This window comes from Gouania willdenowi, chromosome 22 (assembly GCF_900634775.1).
Source record: "Gouania willdenowi chromosome 22, fGouWil2.1, whole genome shotgun sequence".
Classification (NCBI taxonomy): domain Eukaryota; kingdom Metazoa; phylum Chordata; class Actinopteri; order Blenniiformes; family Gobiesocidae; genus Gouania; species Gouania willdenowi.
The window spans coordinates 27,770,944-27,792,822 of NC_041065.1; the positions used below are offsets into that span (position 1 = coordinate 27,770,944).

Here is a 21,879-nt window from a genome sequence, read left to right on the forward strand (position 1 = left end):
TTTTTGGTTTTAGAAACAAAAATTAAAAATCAACCGATTTTTAAATGTTTTTTTTTTTTTTAAATCCCTTTTTCACCCTGATGAAGATGAAACATAGTAAAAGACTCCCAAATAATCCAAACGCCAAAGGATCTCAAACTGCGGTCTGAGGACTATTGTGGGCCTAAAATCTACAACATAAAATTAAAAGAAAAAGTGCACAAATGTAAAAAAAAAAAAAAAAAAAAAAACCTAAAAAGCTTTACCAGTAAAATAGACATCAATGGAAATGCTTTATTGTTGTATTCATTTTTGCAGATTTTTTTTTTAAATAATTTTTTGACAAGGACAAATGCATGTTGCATTGCTTCAAAGAACATACAAATTAGTCGTTATGCACACAGGTTTCTAGCCTTTGTTAATTTGCTGTCCCTGGTTAGGTTTCCAGATTTAAAACAGAAGTAACAGGGAACTTAAAATCTACAACCAATAAAAACACACGTAATGTTTACAGTAAAAAGCATGACTTCGAAGAAGAAGGAAGGCAACAGAAACAGAGAGGAAAAAGGAACATTTGAGCCACATTTCACAAGAATAAAACAGTATTAGTTCTCATATCACTCGCTTGTGTTAAACATTTGGATAATCGAGTACAAAAACAAAGCTTTTTTTCTTTTTCTTTTTTTTTTTAAAAATGTGCACTTTTGCAAGTGAAATTAAAAAATATGATGATGTTCTGAGAAAAACCTTGAGATTGGTCAGTTATTGTTTTACTTCATTTCCAGCCATCCATCCATCTTCATACCCGCTTATTCCCATTTTATCAGGGTCGCGGGGGTCTGCCAGTGCCAATTTCCGGCTCTCATTGGGCACTGGGCGGGGGGTACACCCTGGACAGGGCGCCAGTCCATCGCAGGGCTAAAAAAAATTGTTTTTCTTTATAATTAAACAGCTCCGACTTCAAATACTGTGTCAAACTCAAGGCCCGGGGGCCAAATCCAGCCCTTTAGATAATTTAATTTGGCCGGCAGGAGAATGTAAAAACAGTCGAAGAAACCAATAATCATTGTGTAAATTACCAACTGATTCAATTGTAGATATCTCCAAAATTAATAGACAAATTCAGTGAAACTCCACAATATTAACACATTTTCACCACGCTTACATCACCTAATGGAAATCATTTTTAATCTGAAATGGTTAAAAGAACTCTGAATTTTTTTTCAAAATCCTGCAATTTTCTTGAAATTGTTCCACAAAATTTCCCCAAATGACAAAAAAAAAAAATTGGCCTCAAAATCAAATAAATTGAAAGTGAAGATTCTGCAGGGATTGAAGTGAAATCTGTCACTTATTGCTTTGATATTATCAGTGCCTTAGATATTTTAGAATAATAATTTATACATGGAAGAGCAAATTACAGCAAAATAACAATTAATCTACTAATTTCACCACACCTTAAATCCTAGTATAATATATAATAATGATCATATACATCTCACCTTTGCACATTTTCCATGTCACAGTCCTGATTAATAGATTAATCCTAAAATACGTCCAATCAGAAATGAAGCTTGATCATCTACTAAACATTTCACTACTTTTACTGACTTTGCTTGAACTTTTATGAAGAGTTTTGCTTCTGATGCTTTTCATTGACACCGTGTCTTTCTTCTCAGTCACAGCTGTTGTACTAGTTATTGCAGAGCCCGACGTTCTCAACCTCCTCACTCTCCTCTCAGTGTCGGCCTTGTCCAAAATGTACTCCTGAAAAGGAAAGAGAAAGCAGCAGAGGTGTTTCGTGATTAATGCTGTTGTTTTTTTTTCTCCTGGAGCGATTACTCATACCTTCACCATGTCCATCTTTGTCAACACATTTAAACCGTCCAGTGGGCCGTATTCTGGAATATAACATAGATCTGCCAGGTTGTTGATAGCCATGAGCAATCTTCCCACCTCTTCAACCTACGAGTTAATAGCATGTCAAATGGTTGAGATTCATATTTTCCAATTACAAAAGGTTAAATTCCTCCTAAAAAGAAACGTACATTCTCTCTGGAGAGACCTTGCACCATCTCCACGTTAACTTCAACCTGTTTGTTCTTCTCTTTCAGGGCATCCAACTCACTCTGGAGTTCAGAGAGCTTTTTGTTGGTCATCTGTAACACAAATATTAAAAAAATAATTCACCAACTGAGTTGATTGAATAGTAGTCGCATTTAACCCAAGAACACTACCACTAAAATTAGGAACATCATCAATATATCTATCCAATGAAAAGCAATTATAATCAAATATTTCAAAATACGACACTGCATGAAAGTTAGAGATGTTCTTATACTTCCAACAATGCCATGTCTTGCAAAAGCAAAAAAAAAACTAGCATGGATGGTCTCTAAAAATATTTCCCAAAATTACAGAAAAATTCGGAATTTAAGAACAAAAAATTTGTAGAAAAAAAATGATGAAATTGGAAACTTGGGCAATAGCATATATATATATATATATATATATAACATTGGCCCCTCCCCCCACCCAACCACCTAGTGGTCAAAAGTTATCATTACAGTTTTGAAGCCATGTTAATTGAAATGTTATTGAGATTATTTTTTATACTATTATTATACTTTCCTGCTGCTTTGATTCTAACTTATTACTGTTAGTTTCATGTCACATGATATTTTCTTAGTTCTTAGTTCTACCTCAGGAGAGTAGAATATGTTTTCAGTGAAATAGTCCCAAACTTTTGAATGTTTAGGTTGGTTCTTCTTCTGTTGTGCAATTCTTCTTCACAATGTAAAATGGTGAAGCAGTACTCGTGTTAAAGTACTGTAGTGAAATGAAGCAGAAAGCAGCCGCCGGCCTGATTTGATCATGAATTTACATTAAAACAACGCATCAACGCACATTTTTGTAGTCAACATTATCCGTTATGTTACGAATCATTTTTACATTACTGTATATGTTACACACACATTGTGGTTGACGCAAATCTAGAGACAGTCTATATATTTAATTCTATTTTTTCTTTGGCCTCCATGGCAAGTATCTCAACCCCCCCACCCCCACCCCAATGCCTGGAACCCAAGACACACTGACAAACACAACTTTGTGAAAATAATGTAAATATGTTTGCTCGGGTGAAAATCACCCACCGATAGTGTTCTGGGTTAGCCTATAAGTATAAATTTATATTTGACCAGTTTTTTGATGTTGTGGTCTTGCTTCATGTTCTGTAGTTGGCGGTGGCCCTGCTCTACGTCCTCCTCCAATCGTTCCAAACACTGCAGCAACTCCTTGTGGGTAATGGAGAGAGTCTCGTGGCGCCGAATGATGGGCATCACCAACGATTCTGACCCGGAATCGAGGTGATCTGAAAATAATAATAAAAAATAAATAAAATTGGGCTCTCAGTGTTCTTTTACACAGCATCACGATCCAAAAGTGATTTGTCAACTTACTGCCAGGAAGAAGCTGTTGTGTTTTGATCAAAAAATCCTCAAAGATTTTGAACCGTTCGGTTTTTTCCTTTAAAAAACGATTTCTGTGAAAAGAGATGCGTAATGGCAAAGGTTGGAATGTGATGTCAACTACAGTCAAGCATAATATGTGAAGGTTTTCTTTTATTCAGACTCATAAGGACACATCAAAACGATCAGCAGATGCCTCTGAGGAAGAATGGCAGAGACAGTCAAAACATATGAGGAAATCTAGATTCCTGAAAAAAAAAAAAGTTGTCTGAATAAATGATACCTTACATATTATTTCCAAAAAGAAGACAAGATGAACTTGCTGGAATGATCTCCCTTAAACAGTGTGTTGACACGCTCTGGTAGCTAAAGTTAGGGAGTAAGTAAATTTCTATAAAAAAGTTGTCTGAATAAAAGAAACCTTCACATATAATTATTCAAAAAGAAGACAAAATGAACTTGCTGGAATTATGTTTTCAAGCATTTATTTTCCTTTTGATTCTCACTTGGCTTTAAGTTGTTTTAATCGCTCTGTCAAGTGTTGAATTTCTCTCTGTTTCAAAATGTTCTGCTCCCTGGAGACTTCCCATTTCTTTTGTGCTTGCCGCCGCTTCGCTTCATTTTCAGCTACAAACTTCTCAAATTTCAGGATGCTCTCCTTCGTCTGGGAACAGAGACAAATAGACAACCATAATAATAATAAATGTACAGTAGGATCTTGTCGTATGAAAGTTCTGCAACGTTTGCAAATCTTCTTCACACTTGCCTCCAGGTGTTTGGACTCCAGTTCCGATCTTCTCTGGGCCAGAATCTCCACATAACTTTTGAACTCTTGTTGTTTAAGTAAGAGTTGCTTGTCCACGTCGTCCAACTCAGCTTGTTTCTTTAATACCTGAGTCTTTTGCAAATCGCTCAAACTTTGATCGAGGAAGTTGCTTGGAGTCTACACGCAAGATACAGAAGCTCACTACCCACACAAAATGATAAAAAAAAACACGCATAATGACTCTAAAAACACACAACAATTGTGAAAATGACAGAAAAATATACAAAATAACTCTAAAACGTACAAAATGATAACAAAAATACACAAATTGTCACCCAAAAATTCCCAAAATGACAAATACAACCAAATATTTTGGTTCTAAGCAAAAAACTACGGAGTGGCCATCCCAGCCTGCCATTGGTTAGTAAGTAGATGGGAGACCACTGAGAATTCTACCTCAGTGGTATCTGTCATTGTGTCCTTGGGCAAGACACTTTACCTACATTGCCTAGTATGAATGTAGTGTGTGCGTGAGTGTTGGTGGTGGTCGGAGGGGCCGATGGCGCACTTTTGCAGCCTCGCCTCCGTCAGTCTGCCCCAGGGCAGCTGTGGCTACAACAGTAGTTTACCACCACTAAGTGTGGAGTGAAAGAATAATCCTTTAATTCTGTAAAGTGACTTTGAGTGTCCAAAAAAGCACTATATAAAATTGATGCATTATTATTATTATAATATTGTACAAACAATACAGTATATTGTACAAACATGATATTTTATTGTACAAACAATACTTATATGCACAAACAATATATAATATTGTACAAACATGATATAATATTGTACAAACATGATATAATATTGTACAAACGATACAGTATATTGTACAAACAATACAGTATATTGTACAAACATATCATATTGTACAAACAATATATCATATTGTACAAACATAATATATTGAATAAACAATGTACTTATATGCACAAACAATATTATATGTTTGTATACAATATCATGTTTGTACAATATAGTGATCAAACATATATGTTTTCCACGTGGCAGTTCTATGCTTACGTATAAATACATTGTTCATACACATTGCAAAAACTATATAAAATTGTTTTTTCTTCCTTTATGAAAAAAATAAATAAATCTGAAAATAAAAAGTATAGTGAAAAATAAAAAGTATAGGCTACTCTAAACAAATGAAATACAGTCATATAGGTAGATTAGATTACAATAAAATAGTGAATTTTGTTACTAAAATTAGTTTATACTCAGCATATCTCACCTCTGTTGGTTCAGGTATGATGACATTTTCTTCTGCATGTTTATTTCTAAACAAAAACGTGATAGTCAGTTATAAATAGGTGTTAATAGAGTTAAAAATGAAATTAACTATGTTTTTTTTCTGCAATTTAGTCCCACCTACCTGGTTTCCTCTGACTGCGTTACAAATATGTTTGTTTTTGGGTTTTCCTGCTTCTCTGTAGGACACAGAGAGTTTTCTATGAATGGAAGAGAATCGGTGCTCATGGTTGTTGTTATTGCTCTAGTATCACTCTGACGATCTGATCATTAAACACTTCTTTCACGTTCCGAAGATCAAGAGGCTTTTCCGGATGTTACCCTGGGTTTGAGTCGCGGTTGCCTGGCAACCACGGACCACACTACGGAGAATGCGCCGGGCTCGTTTTTAGGCGGTTCATTTTAAGACCAAAAAAAAAAACTTCTACAAGCATTTAATCAAGTTATAGCGTCATGTTAACGAATTTATTATAATGTTCAGTGGAAAAAAATAAATAAATAAAAAATAAAAAAATAAAAAAAGGAAAAATAATAATATTCTACAAAGTCAAATGTACATATTTAGAAATGAATGTTCATAATTTCATATTCAATAAAAGTGTACATTAAAAGAAAAGTAATACACAAAGCAGGACAAGGGGTTACATATACAAGCTTAATAAATCCTCAATTCTCAAAAGAAAAGATGACATAAGAAAACACAAGACACTCAGATGTGATTTATTCAATATAATGAATTATTAATATGGTGAAAATATGAATAAATGAATAAATAAATCAATGAATATTAAATATTTTAGAATAAATTAAAATAAATATATATGAAATATATCAAAAAATAAATTTCAATAAAAAGATAAATATAAAATAGAACAGAATAGACCTTTATTGATCCAACATGTTGCAGCAACACAATAGTATAACAGACTGTAAGAACAAAATAAATACCAACATAGGATAACAGTGCAAATATACCACTGTGGGACAGACATACACTATATACATAAAAAAAAAAAAAAAAATTAAAAAAAGGCATTTAAAAAAACACATGTGCAAATGGCAATTGAAGGAATATGGTTGGGGGTATCAGAGTGGTGACGGTAAAATATTGAAAAAATAAATGTAAATGCATAAATATAAAAAAATACATTTTAAAAATGCAAACAAAAAAAAGTGTCACAAACAAGTATCTTACAATTATTCTCTTAACTACATCTTATTGTCTTTGCAATGTTTGATAATGTCAACATTAGAACAGCTATTTGTATTTTTTTTTAATTTTTTTTTTAGGTTTGCATATTAGTTGCAGGTAGTCTGATATTCTCACATGTGGTCTTTGTTGCGTTAACACTACAAGTGTGTTTTCGTTGTGCAAATATGCAGCGCTCCTCTGAAATTTGCCTCCCAGCTAATAGTCCAGTTCCCCCAGCAATAAAACGACAGAATACCCATCAACACAGGAAGTAAAACCTCTGACGAGCTAATAATAATGCATGAAAACTAATAATTAAAGATCACCATTTAATGGTAAGTGTATTTTTAAAGTTACAATATATATTAAAACAGAAATCCAGGTTATCAGTGTGTGCAGTATTTTCCGTTCATAAACAAACTACATTACAAATGAAGTCGACCCATGCACAGCTTTGCATGTTTTGAGGTCAGATGCAGGCAAATGCAGAACTCTCTTCTTCACTCTTGTGTGTGCAGCACAATGGAGGGGAACCAAACACAGATTATGCCCTTAAAAGGAATCTAGTCTCAGAGCCTGAGCTGCTGCTCTCTCTGATGTCTGCCATAACACATTTCAGCTCTTTTATATGAGCTTCACTCTAATTCTGGGTTTGGGTATAGCTTTTTGTCTCATGTTGCTCCCCGTGTTCTACTTTGTTTATTCTCTTTTTTTTTTCCTGAATAAAGAAGAGTGCAGCAACATAGATTTTAGTTTTTTTTTTTTCCTGAGTGGACAACAATAGCCTCTGTTCCTGTGATGAACGCAGTCAGCAGATGCAGATCTCCTTCCCTGAGACTAAATGGTGATTTTAAAAGCAGGTTATCTGACCTCTCCCTGGCTCTAAACTCATCAGGAAACAACTCCACAAATGAGCTCAGGTGAGACGAGAGCATCACCCACTACACATAGTATAAGTTTAACTCCTTTATGCACCTTTTCATTCAGGTTTTTCTTTTCTTTTTCAATATGGAGGAGAAACACATTTGTTTTAATGTCTTAAATGAAATAAATAAACAAAAAAAACCCCACATAATATATATATATATATATATATATATATATATATATATATATATATATGACAACCACTGGCAACAATAATGCATTTTTTTCTTTTTTACTAATGACAAAACAAGAAAGGTCTGTTATGTTGTTGATAAATTATCACTTTAAAATCATATTACAATATTAAAACAACACAATTGTGCATGGTATAAGTGGCATCGCAATGTTTTTAAAACTTGTCATGCAATGTTGATGCATAGATAGGAAGTCATGATGATGTAATGATTTGGTTTTAATTTCAGACTGGCATATATTGTCAGCGTCTGCATTCTTTGTGTGTCTTATTATCATATTGTGCAATTATCGTGAGCCCATTATTGTCCATCACAGACAATAGGCAACTGGAGGCCCTGGGGCCACATGCGACCCTCGATTTAATTTTGTTCAACGCCTAAAAGTAAATACATAAAATGATGATCAAAATACTCACAAAACGACAACAAAAATACACAAAATGAATTTAAAAGAAAATACACAAAATGAATTTAAAAGAAAACACACAAAATGACAAAAAAAAACATGATTTTAAATGCTGACAAAACATAAAGTGGCCCTTGAAAAAGACGATCACTGTGATAAAAGTTGCCCATCTCTGGTTTATCGTATTGTACATATCGTATCGTGAACTTTTGTCAAAGTTCCACCTCTACTGTTGACAATTCCAAGGCTGTGGGGTGTCCCCTGTAGGCCAAGATGAGCCACAGCATCCAACACTCCTGGTATATGGGGGTGTTAAAATGAACAGGATAAATAATTAAATATAGTGTACATCATGTGATCCTATACAAATCCGGTGTTTTATTGATTCTTGTACTAGGTTTTACATAAGGGTATAAGGAAAAAAAAAAAATTTGGTGTAATATCACAATATTTGACTGTGAGATTATCGTATCGATCCAAAAAATGTCTAAATCGATTTTTTAATCCTGTTTTTTAACACACACAAAAAAAAACCCCAACACATTTAATTGTGCTGACAAATGCATAGCACGTCCAGTCACTAGGTGTCAGTGAACCACGTCAGACCTTGTTAAACTATCTCACGCCTCAATGCATTGTAGCTTGGAAGTTGAATGCACTTTATTTTCATAAAACATGGACACTTTTATAGATGTATGTGCAGTGTCGGCGTCGTGGGGGGGCATTCGCAGGCAGTGCCCCCTTCAGCTGACCTACTGTACTGAAAATTGTCGTTCACAAAGGTGAGAAATGTAAAAAGCTCACAGAACAACGCCGTAAAGAGTGGATTTTGGGTTTGTGCCACCTGCAGTTTTCTTAACGCCCCCCCATTTAATACCAACAAGCGCCGACTCTGTGTTGGTCATTTTTGTTCAAGAACTTGAGAACTTAACAGAATCAGAATCTTTTTGTTGAAGCAGAAGTTAATCTTCAAAAATAAATAAATAAATAAATAAATAAGAGAAAGAGAGAGAGAAAAAAAAGTAATTTGACAGTTTGATAAACATACCACTTGTTTTTGATATTTGTACTTGAATTGCAGTTACCATTTACTTGTTCTCACAAGTTTAAAAAAATAAATTGTTTTTCATACCATTTTGTACTTGTATTGATATTGCAAGTATATCGTGATGTATATCATATTGTTAAGTATCGTGATATATCGCATTGTGACATGCAAATCGTGAATCGTATCGTCAGATTCCTGGCGATGTACAGCTCTAGTTTTTACATGCAGCCTGATGCATCATCTTTAAACCTAACAAGTTACTAGGCTAAAGGACAGGGTGGGTCCTAAAACTGACTGACTTGTTATCTTCACTGTTATTTTGACTTATCTGTGTATGTGTGAGTGTTCTGACATATATGGAGCCCACAGCAGTCATTCCTCCGCCTCACAAAACGTCCCAAAATACCCTGAGAGCAGCTGAGCCGCGTCTCACTGAAGCTACAGCGGACGAACAGAGGACAGCTCAGTCTGTCCTCAGACATGACCACATTCAGATACTCAGAGTATCTGTCTCAGTTCCGTAACGCCGGACGTAAACCTGCTGATGTAGGCCGTGTGGTGTGTGGACCGGGCGGGAGGAGGAGGAGGAGTGAAGCCGGGGAGTGCGGCGGTGCGTCCGGGCCGGAGTGAGTCCTTTGTTGTGGTGCATGTGAACCCTCGCGTGGTTTAAAGGTCGCCATGTTTATAATATTATAATATATGTTTTTATTATAATGCATAATATGGGAAATATGTATCATACACACACACATATTTGCATTAAAATCATTGTAGGAATCAGATGTTGATTTGTAGTGACGTCATTAGATCTATTATAGGGGCTGAAGCTTACTGTTAAGCCCCTCCCTAAATAATTAATGAGGATGTGTAACATCAACAAGGACAATAATTGTATGTTCTGTTATTTTCGTTTAAGGATATTGATTAATTACCAAAATTAAATAAAATGTTCCCATTCAAACCTATTAGAACAGTGACATCAAACTGATTACGAAGGGTATATCGAAGGTTATACTGCTGGATTTTTCAACCTTGGGTCTGGAAATAAAATGGGGTCACCTGAAAAGTTTAGTAATAAAATACTTTTTTCTTCATAAAAATTACTGCAGCCCTGTCCTTAGAGCAGGGTTTTCCAACCTTGGGGTCATGACCCTGGAAATAAAATAAAAAATACAGTTATCTGAAATGTCAAGTAATAATAAAATAAAATAAAAGTATTATAGTATCTATTTTGCACAATTAAAAAAATTAACAATTATTCTTTTTCAAAATAAACGCCACACACAATCTTACATTACTTTCAATTTATCAAATATAAATCCATTTAAAATAAATTGCAATATGAAAATATCTGAGCTGTATTTGTAACACAGTATTACAAACATGATCAAAAAACTAATTTTAGAGAAAAAAAAGTCTCTGGGGATCGCCAGAAATTTGTAACGTAAAAATGGGGTCATGATAAGAAAAAGGTTGTGAACCACTGTTACACTGAATCTGAGGGATAATTCTGACTCCGATGGGTTATACTTGGGTTGCAGATGGCCCCTTCAAAATAAAAGCTGATCACGTCATAGGTTGTGCTCAGAAGAAGCCAAATAGAAAATAATTTCAGAATAAAAGCTGATTCTGTGAAGGTTAACTATATCCTACCTGTCTCACCTACACCATTACTTGCATTTTCTTCAGGCAATGCAATGAATCTAATTTGGTGTTGTTTTTATTTAAAAGAAAACTTTATATAAAGTGGCCAGATGATGAGTTTAAATAGTTAATCATACAACCTGTCATTATTCACCTAAATATGATCATAAATCTGTCGGTTTCCCTTCACTTCATAGTGTAAGGAAGAGCAAGCTTTTTCACTGTGTCGTTATCCAATAATTTGTTCTGTTTTTTCTAAAGGGATGTTGACCCCATGGTCTACGATGCCATCAGGAGAGGAGATGTGGAGGTTCTTAATGATCTGGCATCATCTTCATCTTCTTCCAGCCTGCTGAAGGAGAGCAAAGACGGATGGATACCTTTGCATGATGCTGCTTATTGTGGACAGACTGACTGTTTGAAGATCCTGTTGAGGGGTAAGCCAGCATAGTACGCCTATTAGACCTGGTCCTCTACATGATGACGTACGTTTACATCTACATCATATAGTTACGTTTAAAGGGATCCTCCACTGTTTTTACAAATGTGGCCTATAACGTTTTAAATATATGTACTAGAAGATCTATGCCTAACAAAACACATTATTATGCACCATATTCAATCATTTTATTGCCTTTTAAAATGAGACTACTTTATAGTTTTAAAGCCTGTTTTCCGCCATCTTGAAATCCCGTGACCGATGATGTCACACGGCCCCACTGCCTGTAGACATCCCATTGTTTTCTATTGGAGTGAAGCATTCAGCCTGATTTTTAGATTATTTAGCAGCATTTTCAGTGAAAATGCCAATTTGTGCTGCTTTGGGTTGCTCTGAATAATCAGGAAAAGTTAAAGATGAAACCTCTTGTTTACCGAAAGAGGATAAAAACAGCTGGGGCCCGAAAAAAAGTTCCAACTCTGAGGTTTGCTAGTAGAGCTCTCCTTACGGTACCTTTACTCTCCCTTCAAGGTCCCATGTCACGCTATTTTTCACCCATCTTTATTTGTTTTAAGAACCACAAAAACATTGTATTTGAGGTTTATTTTCCCAAAATCGCATGTTTTCCAGAGTTTTAGGCTCTGAAAATTCACTTTCTGAGCAACTCTACACAAACAGGCTGATTTGCGGCCTACTTATGAATATTCATGAGTGGGTGTGTCTATAGACAGGGCACTGACTTTCTCCTCCCCGCACGGTGACGTAGGGCCAGTGGACGGCCCACCCTCCTCCCACCCACTCCGTAGCCAAGCTCATGCTGCTTTATAAACACAGACAGAGCGTGGAGGCTCTGTCTATGTATGTTCGTACATACATAGACTGTAGAAAATACATACATAGCACTGCCCGAAAGATGCTGAAATGCTCACTTTTGTGGGCGTGTCTGTTTACATGTCAATCACGGCAGAGAGCTTCCTGGAGGCGCGGCTTCTCCAGCTCAGTGCCACGTCAAATTCATCATCAAAGTGGAAACGCATCATCAAATTGGAGCGAGGTGTTTGGGCTCACCCTGCAGTAAGAAAGGAGCAAATCACCCTCTAACTAAGGATTGAGGGAATCAATGAAAAAACACTTTGGGCATGTGTATGAAGCCCATATAACACTTTTATAATGTTAAAAGCAGAGAAAAGTTGATTTAGCATAACATGGGCCCTTTAAACAGTGCACTGACTTGGGCAGGAATCCTTCAGCAGTCCATGATTTACTAACTGTTTATACCCTCTTTTTGTAAACAAAAGAGGGTTACATCGACATCTTTAACTTTTTCTGATTATTTAGAGCAATGAAAAGCAGCACAAGTTGTAATTTTGACTGAAAAAGCTGCTAAATGATGTAAAAATCTGGCTGAATGCTTCACTCCAATAGAAAACAATGGGATGTTTACAGGCAGTGGGGCCGTGTGACATCATCAGTCTCGTGAATTCACGTGACCCCATTTTTAAAAGGCAATTAAATAAATATGGTGCGTAATAATGGATTTTGTTTGACATTGATTGAAGGTTTTAGGCCACATTTGTAAAAACTGTGGAGTATCCCTTTAACATGTTTGCGACTGAATGCTTTGATGTAAAATGTATTTTATATGTAATGATAAATAAACAAATTTGTGACTATTATTTAGCCCAATTGTTACCCTGGTTTATATTTTCACTGATTCCATCACCAGGATGAAGAAATAACTAAAATAACCCACTGAGGCTTGTTAAAGGAATCATCTGACAGATGTGTGTTTTCTGCTCCAGCTCATCCCGGTTCCGTAGACAAACGTACATTAGGAGAGCAGACAGCTTTGCTGCTTGCTGTGTCTCGTGAACACTTGTCATGTGTGCGATGCCTCCTGGAAGCTGGAGCTGACCCTGACATCAGCAGCAATAACAAAGTAACCCCTTTGTATAAAGGTACAGCTGTGAAATCTCATGTTTACGGCTCTCTCGCTCTCTCTCTCTCTCTCTCTCTCTCTCTATACATATATATACATATTTAATTGTAATTCTATAAAAACTGACAATTACAATCTAAATACGCGCAAAACTGGGGAACAATGTTACAGTTCCATTCTCTTGAAGATAATTTTACCATTTAAAAAAAAAAAATGAAATTTGCGGCTGTCCTGACAGAAAAAAGGCTCAGACGCCCACACCAAAAATATCAATACCAATATTTTCATTGATAAGGAACCCTAACAAGGTAACCAATAGATGAAAAACAAATTAGACAACAGATAACTGTTTTAGTGTATTTCATAGCTGATTTAAGACATGGGTCAAAACTGGCCCATTTTCATTAGAGATGCTAACATCAAGCTAACACAATAGGAAGGTTAACCTTTATATGCTTATTTATTAAAAGCTCAAAAATTGTGATTAATTGTAATTGAACTTTAGTAATTAAGAACATAATCGTAATTGACTTTCAGGTGGAAAATAATAATTGTAATTATTATGTAATTAATTGTATATTGGGAAAAAATGCCAGTCACTGTATAAACTCATAAATTGAGTTGCAAATGAACATGGAGAATTATAGACTTAATTGTAATATTAAAATGTAATTGACCCCAGCCCTGCACAACATTCTTGCTGTCATAATGACTCTCTGTCTCTGATTTATGTGTCCTGCAGCATGTGAACTGGAGAATGTGGAAATGGTGAGCCTTATTCTCTCTTATGGGGCCACTGTGAACCAGAGGTGTGGTCTGGGCTGGACGGCGCTCCATGAGGCCGTATCCAGGAACAACACAGAGATCTGTGACTTACTAGTACAAGCACGAGCCACAATCAATCCAGCAAACACTTACAGCATTACACCACTTATTGTAGCAGCTCAGCAAGGACACATGAAGGCCCTGTGTTATCTCATTAAAAAAGGTATGGCCTATGCTATGCACTTCTCATGTTACAGTTGTGACTCTAACACAGATGACGCTTCTTCATAGGTGCAGATGTGAACATACAGACATGTGATGGTTTTACGGCGCTACACGAAGCCAGCAGAAAAGGCCACAGGGACATTGTGTCACTACTGATGAGTAAAAATGCAGATGCCAACAAACCCAGCAGCTCGGGATTGCTACCTTTACATTTGGCTGCTCAATATGGCCACCACGAGTAAGTGAGGCTCTTTCATGCTTTTGGTTTTTGATTCAATTCATAGATTTACATGTTTTTCACCTCCACCAAAGAGTTAATATTTTTCACCAACATGTGCTTGTCTGTTAGCAGGATTACATCAAAAGTACTTCATGGATTTCAATTACATTTGAACCAAAGATTGACCTTACGCCATGAAAGATTCCATACAATTTTTGAGTGGACCCAGATCAATATACTGATTCTGATTCATAAAAATAGAAAATTCCCCATCTCTCATCATTGATGAAATTTCAAATATTCATATCTTGGTTCGTAATTTACCGATCTTTATCAAATTTGATTAAATTATGTCGGGTTGGCTCCTCAATGACCCCATAGAGTTTCATCCAGATCAGATCCAGTTGCGCATTTCATCACTAGTTTTCTGAAATAAAATGGGGGGGTCCATACATTTGGCCCTACTGCCAGGGTGTCAAACTCATTTTAGTTCAGGTGCCAAATATGGACCAGTTTGAGCTTAAGTGGGCCACGGATTTTAGGTGCAAATTCAACATTAATTTGCCCTGGTTTGCACTTCCACGTATAAATGATATATAAATTATTAAGTATGTGAGTATATTCGTCCCTGCACAATCTTCACCTAGATTTTGGGAATTAAGGGGAAATTTTGTGGAATAATTTGAGGAAAATTTGGCAGATTTTGGAAAAATTGAGAGTTCTTTCAACAAAATGACTGTCGTCGTGATGTAAAAACTGGAAAGCTGAGTCCTGCAAATATTGTGGATTGTGTATAGTTTTTGGAGGGGCTGAAATATCTACAACTTCATGTTTCATTTTTACTTTCTCGGTCGGGCCAAATTTGATGCGCTCAAGGTGAAGTGGGAATAGTCATTGTACCATGAACGGGATCACTGATCCAGATAACTGCCAATATCTGGTAAAAAGGAGATTTGACGCTTGGCGGAGGTTTGCACTCTCTGATTGCTCTTGTTTTAATTCACCTTCCTCACTCTGTGCTCAGGATCGTGTCCCTGCTGGTCTCAGTGACGAGTCGAGCCAGACTGCGACACAGTTGGATCAGCCCCCTTCACTTGGCAGCAGAGCACAACAGACACACTGTAGCAACTGTGTTGCTGAAGACAGGTGCAGATGTAAATGCCAGACTGGCCCTCAGTCATTCCAACCGGTATCCAGATCGACGTGCCACAGCGCTCTACTTTGCAGCAGCGAATGGCAGCGCTGAAACTGCAGAGGTGTTACTGAACGCGGGTGCAAGTCTGAGCCTGGATCCCGTCAGTCCTCTGCTGATGGCTGTACATCGGGGCTGCGTCAGCACCGTGGCTTTACTGCTGGAAAAAGGGGCCAATGTCGATGTCACCATTCCGTCCTTTGCGACATCGTTCTCAGCATTGATTGCACTTTCTTTAAATAATCTTTCTCTGCTGAAATGCCTTTTAGCCAATGGCTGTGATGCCAGGTCCTGTTTCAGCTGTACCTATGGCAGTGCCCCTCACCCACAAGCCCAATTAAGAATTCCTAGTGATGGTCATGTTTTCCAGCGTGACAGTTTATCTTTTATAAACTGTGCTGAACCACCAGTGACAGCAATCCAGGTGATAAAGAGCATAACACATCCTCACAGTTCCCTTAAATGTTTCTATGCAGTGGGTGCGTCATTTCCATTTGTTTTCTCATCTAGTTTTGTGAGTGGATCTCGACACCAGCCATGAATTTAAGTGTGGGGCCTATTGTTGACTTATTGTTGGAGCATGTTGGCCAAGTTCAACTTTGCCACAAACTTATTGAACAGCTGGACAGACAAGAAGAATGGCATTATGTAAAGAAGAAGTCAAGTAAGTATGAAATGAATGCTTACACTTACCCAACATCCTTTTAAATATGACATTCACTGATTTTTTTACGCTTATTTCTTTTGTGCACCGTGTTTATTGTGTCCACAGTGTCACCACGTCCCCTTTTGCACCTCTGCCGGTTAAGGATTCGAGTGCAGATGGGAAGAGACAGATTGAGATTTATCGCAGGTTTAGATCTTCCAAAGAGGCTGATCAAATACCTGAGTGTGGAGGAGTGATTTTAAGACGATAATGTCCTCAAAGACGTGACTAAACTTAGCTTATTGTGTTGCTGTTTTTAGTCCATCTTCAATACGTAATTTTCATCTCAGACTAATCCACTATATTTATCTATTTATGGTAAATGTAATGTGACAGCTGGTTCTCTTCAATATTGTATCAAGAGTTTGTGCCGCAGGGAAATAATCCAGTGTCCAAAATGTGCTTGAAGAAATTGATTTATTTAGAAAAAATTAGAAAAATTTTCCAACATTGATCTTGGACATCAAAGGATGAAAGGGCTTGATTCATGTGCTTGACTTAAAAAACAAAGCAGTTACTCTCACCTTAAAGTAGAAACTCTTGAACTTACTGTTAATTTCTCAGGCAGGAGGAATGAGACTGGCATAACAAGTGAAGCTGATGAAATTATTCTGCAAGTGCAACTTAGTCCAGAAACAAGTGAAGCATCCCAATAAGTGCTCGAAGAAGGGTCTTATTATTATTATTTTTTTTTTAAAAAAAGCCAAAAAGGGAGAGGCACAGAATGAAGATCATCAGTGCTATTTACACTTCTGTGTGGCTTCCCTGGTGGGAGAGTTAAATGAATCCAAACACGCTGTAGATTGAAGAATGAGAGCTGGGCTTGGTGGGTATAGGTTTCACCACCACGTGAGTGTGAAACTTGGGTCCGTAAATATGCTCGGCTCGCTCTGTCTCAGTCTCTACTGCCTTGCTCCACAGTCCCACGGGCAGATGGGGGACAATGATGTGACTGTGGAGGACCTGGTGTCCGTGGTATTGGCAGGGGCAGCAGCCATACATGCTCAGGCAGTGGTGAGAGCTCAGGTCCAGTTTTAGGGTCTCTTTAGCCTCAGGGCTCCTGCGTGTGGGTGCACCTATGGGTGCCTTTGGGTCATTAAAATTCCCTCTCCTCTTTGTAGTTTCAGTGGCCTCAGGTGGAGCCTCGGGTCTGCCTTTAAGCCCTGGAACTGAGTTATCCTTCTTGTTCTCTATAAGCCTGGGTTCTTCCCAAAATGAGGCTGGAAGCTGGCGTTTCCTCATGGGCACCTGCTCCACTGCTGCTCCACCCACAGTCTCAGCCTCCTGTGCTCCAGAGCTGCCCGTCATGCTTGGCACCGTTGTTACCACCGGCTTGGTGCACCTGTACTCGGCAGATCTGTGGTACCTGGTTACCCTCGAGTACTTCTGAGAAAAGCGCTTCAGTTGTTTCTGTAGATATTTCCTGTGATCCACTGAGCGTCTACACGGAGCCGACTTATCCAGGGCTGCCTTGATGTCACTGGATGCCAAATTTACAAAGTTGAGCAATGTTTTGACCTCACTGTCTGCATGTGCCATGTTTGCCAGAATATTTTAAGAATCAGTTCATGATCAACAAGAAAATCCCCAAAGAAGATCTGAAAAGACAGCAGCACATTTAGACTCAATCTGGAGTTTCAATATCCATCAGAAAGAAATTTGTAAAATTGTCTTTACTTACCTTCCCGCTGCGGTTTAAATTCAGTCCCAGTCACGGTCCGAATGCGGACTTCTTTCCAGCTCTTCAACAAGTTGAATGAATATAAACTCCTTGTAGTTACGGTGCTTTCCTTGAACCAATCAGCGACCCCAGACCCCTCACAATGGACCCCAATCAGCCTCCAAGCACCCCGGTATCAAATTCTTCACCATTGCAAATTGTTGTCCTGGAGATGTGGTGGTGCTGAGGGGTGGGGGGTGGGGGGGTGTAAAGGGATGTTACATTTCACCAACTTAATCTGGAAAAAATAAAAGAAAATAAATACAGAATGTGGAATAAATGGAATCATGCATTTAAACTTTGCATCATATGGTTGAAGCTGGAAATTCCCCATAAATACTCTCCATCTAAATGATGTTAGCTGGAGGATTTGGTGAAGGTTGGGGCTGGGGGTGCGGTGGGGGGGAGATCCAAGGAGTCCATAACCATGGAAAGGGTCTTGGACGCTCAAGAATCTTGTCTTTCTGTTTGCCCCCTCAATCGAGCAACACAAAGGCTGAATTACTCATTCAAACCTCGTGGGACAAAAGCGAAGGAGCTGGATAGCACTCCTGCATTTGTAGTCAAACATTTAGAGACTTAAATCGAGTCGTCATGAAGGAGAAAGAGTCGGACAAAGCCCATAGAATTGCCATCAGCAAACATTTTCTTGTGTCATATTATGGGGTCTCCATGGCTGCTTCTGGCTCGTGGACAATAGCACAAGTTTGCACACTCCAATACTGTCACCCTGCCAACGGCAACAAGGGCCCAAAACAGGACAATCCCAGTTGAAACTGTGGGCTCTGCAGGGAAGGCTGCAATAGAGAGGGGGGGGAACGGGACTTGTGAAATGCTAATTGAGCTTCATCTCCTCATTGAAGTGGAAAAAAGAGCACCTATCGTTCCACTGATCCATAGCACCAGTGGAGTGAGATGTGGGGAAGCAGTTTGTCTGCCCTCATCCTTCACAGCCTGAAAACTAGTATTACACAGGGAGGGGAGATATTTTTTTAAATGATCTGCTGTCTGTTTCAAGGATACAGGCCATTTATTTGCAGCGAACTGCGGACTCCATGATTGATCGCCTCGCTCACTTTAGTTTGGGGTTGTTTGAGGACAACCCCTGCAGGTCTGTGTGCTGTGGCTGGTCTATCCTTTTATTAGACAGTGCATCCCTCTTGCGCTCGAGAGGCAATGGGACCCTATTGTCCTCATCTCTTCTTCTCCCCTGCACCTCTCTGTTCAACTGAAAAGGCCAATTAACAATAGGGGCCCTCCTCCCCAGGCCTGTCACCCCTCTCCTGGGCTTTTGAAGTGTGGAAGAATGAGACAGAGAGGAAGCGAAGCAGCATCACCAAACGGTGGTTGACGCTCAATGTCTGTTGAATATTTTTAATGTTTTTGCTAAATCTGATTTAGTTTTCAGACCTCAAAAATGCCACTTTCCAATTTCTGAAAAGGCTTTACATCAAAGGGTGTTAAACATACTTTAGTTCAGGGGACCAAATATGGTCCAGTTTGATTTGAAGTGGGCCGCAAACTTTAGGTGAGAAAACGAGCAATTTCAAACTTGATAGATTCAATATCACGTTACAGACAATATCCAATCTTTAAATTTCCTTGAGTTTGTGACCAATTTTTATTAAATTTGGAAAAACTATAATAAAATTAATAATTTTTTTTATTAAGATTTCTTTTTCAACAATTTGTGATTAAAAATGACTGTCATCATGTGATAAAAGGCAAATGTTGTGAATATTCATTGAATGTATTCATTTGGAACAGCCGCGATATCTTTTTACACAATTATTCATTTTTTCTGTATTTTTGACTTTATCCTAAGGCCCAGATTTGACCACCGTGCCTTGAGTTTGACACATGTGCTTTGTATTATCACACATTAGATGTAGCAGAGTTTTGGCAAAAAATGTAAGCTGGTTATTTAAAGAAACTTGTGAGTCTTGAGGGAAATCAAAGCTCTCCTATGAGCTAAATGTCTTCTTTCACCACCTTCATCTTTTTTTGGTTGCTGTGAGACTTTTTTTTTAAAACTAAAAATCCCATATGTGGATTTTTAGTTTTCTTGTCCTTTTTATTACTTCTTCTAAAGTCAATGAATTCCCAAACTGGGTATACTGGTACACAATAAACAGAGCCAATACCAAAAGGTCAAAACAAAGCAATGGAGACAATGTGATGGTGAAGAGAGCTAACATTTACTTAAAATGAATAAAATGCTTAACTGCGTCACAATTTATAGACTTAAGAAACGATTTGGTTTAAAAGATTACACAAAACACATGGTAATTTAAATAAACAGTTGATATTAAATTTGCTTTCATTCATATAGCACCAAACCATCTTGTGGCGCTAAAAATGTGTGACATCTTGAGATCAGTCAATGTATTCCAAGTTGATTGCATAGAGAGAGTCAGAGATCAAGAAACTCCTGGCTCTAAAGCTTAAAATACCTGCAGAAAAAAGGAAAATAAAGAAAGGCTATAGCACAGATTACAATGGAAAGTGGGACATGGTAAAGAGTGAAGACAAAAAAATATGAAGTAGAAAGTTCCTTCAATAAGGGAGGGGAGTTATAAGAATGTGTGTAAGCCTATTAATGCAGCACAAAGATCAAAATCCAAAGAAATTAAGGTAGAAACCTTTTGCAGCCATTTTCAAAATAAAAGTCCTTTACAGATGTAAACAATTGCACAGCAAGGTGAAAAACCAATGATGGAAAATTAATAATCCACTAAGGTATCTCTCTTAAAACACGCTTAAATCATTTAGTTTTTACAAATGATTTTAACCATTGTATATAAATTGTTATTTTTAAATGTATTGATACTCATTCCCACTAGAGGGCAACCTATCTCCACTCTTCTACTGTATATCCCAGCTGCCATCAATATTCAGTACGTAAAAGAAAAGCACACTAATAGAATTAAAGACACTCAGACAGTAAGGATAAATCTATTGAACTAATTTTATCCGTACATCAATATCCCTTTAATGACCAAGGGTTTTGAAATCTATTTCCATCTCTGTGCAAATACTATTTTAGTGCAGCGTTTGTCCACTGAGATGCAGGTTTAGTATCTTGGCAGGAATAATGTCACTGAAAGACCTCAGTAATTATATTAAGAGGTTTCCTTATCTGACTTTTTTTTAAATAAAGGGGGCTGTGATGTATGTTGTGGAAGATAGCTGGATGTTAGAATGAGGTGACGGGGCAGGAAGGAAACAAGAGGATGTAGTGCTTTTCTCTTGTCAGATAATCAATAGTGGGACAGACTGTGGGAGAGGATGGACGAGCTCAGCCACTGGACAGGCTATGTGTCAAACAGCCTCAGAGTATCCTGAAAAACTAGACACTCAGGATCAAAAACATCTGTGCACAAAGGAGGAATGCAATCAAGCATCAGCAATGGGTTTTTTTTTTTTATAATAATAAAGGCCAACAACAGCTCTAAAGCTTAACTTCAGCAAGTTCATTTTGTCTTGTGTTTAGAAATAACATGTACGGTTTTATTTATTCAGACAACTTTTTTTCAGGAAATTAGATATCTTGACATGTTTCGACTGTCTGTGTGATTGCTCACTAACTTTAGCTACCAGAGCGTGTCAGCGCACTGTTTAAGGGGGATAATTCCAGCAAGTTCATTTTGTCTTCTTTTTGAAAAAAATGTGTAAGCTATCATTTATTCAGACATCTTTTTTCAAGAAATTAGATCTCCTGACATGTTTCGACTGTCAA

At 37.5% G+C, this 21,879-nt stretch overlaps 3 protein-coding genes across 5 annotated transcripts; 1 reads left to right on the top strand and 2 right to left on the bottom strand.

Moving 5' to 3' along the window:
- Window positions 1-1,557: 1,557 nt before the first annotated feature.
- Window positions 1,558-5,751, bottom strand: ccdc197 (coiled-coil domain containing 197). Its single transcript, XM_028437182.1, has 9 exons — window positions 5,648-5,751; window positions 5,507-5,552; window positions 4,216-4,392; window positions 3,956-4,113; window positions 3,441-3,523; window positions 3,180-3,352; window positions 2,028-2,138; window positions 1,828-1,944; window positions 1,558-1,746 (listed from the first exon to the last, which is right to left on the bottom strand). The coding sequence occupies exons 1-9, from the start codon at window positions 5,749-5,751 to the stop codon at window positions 1,558-1,560; spliced, it is 1,158 nt and encodes a 385-aa protein (XP_028292983.1).
- Window positions 5,752-7,504: 1,753 nt separating this feature from the next.
- On the top strand, window positions 7,505-17,102 carry LOC114456209 (ankyrin repeat and SOCS box protein 2-like). 3 transcript variants are annotated; one of them, XM_028437838.1, is made up of 8 exons: window positions 7,505-7,635; window positions 11,196-11,371; window positions 13,176-13,331; window positions 14,055-14,300; window positions 14,369-14,540; window positions 15,547-16,138; window positions 16,225-16,378; window positions 16,487-17,102. In XM_028437838.1, the coding sequence occupies exons 1-8, from the start codon at window positions 7,514-7,516 to the stop codon at window positions 16,615-16,617; spliced, it is 1,749 nt and encodes a 582-aa protein (XP_028293639.1). In that variant the 5' UTR covers window positions 7,505-7,513; the 3' UTR covers window positions 16,618-17,102. The 3 variants fall into 3 exon arrangements, with proteins under 3 accessions (XP_028293639.1, XP_028293637.1, XP_028293638.1); XM_028437836.1 differs by lacking the exon at window positions 7,505-7,635 and adding an exon at window positions 9,663-9,916; XM_028437837.1 differs by lacking the exon at window positions 7,505-7,635 and adding an exon at window positions 9,663-9,916 and having other exon boundaries at window positions 14,375-14,540.
- Window positions 17,075-18,198, bottom strand: LOC114456210 (protein FAM181A-like). Its single transcript, XM_028437839.1, has 2 exons — window positions 18,102-18,198; window positions 17,075-18,018 (listed from the first exon to the last, which is right to left on the bottom strand). The coding sequence occupies exon 2, from the start codon at window positions 17,957-17,959 to the stop codon at window positions 17,198-17,200; it is 762 nt and encodes a 253-aa protein (XP_028293640.1). The 5' UTR covers window positions 17,960-18,018; window positions 18,102-18,198; the 3' UTR covers window positions 17,075-17,197.
- Window positions 18,199-21,879: the final 3,681 nt, after the last annotated feature.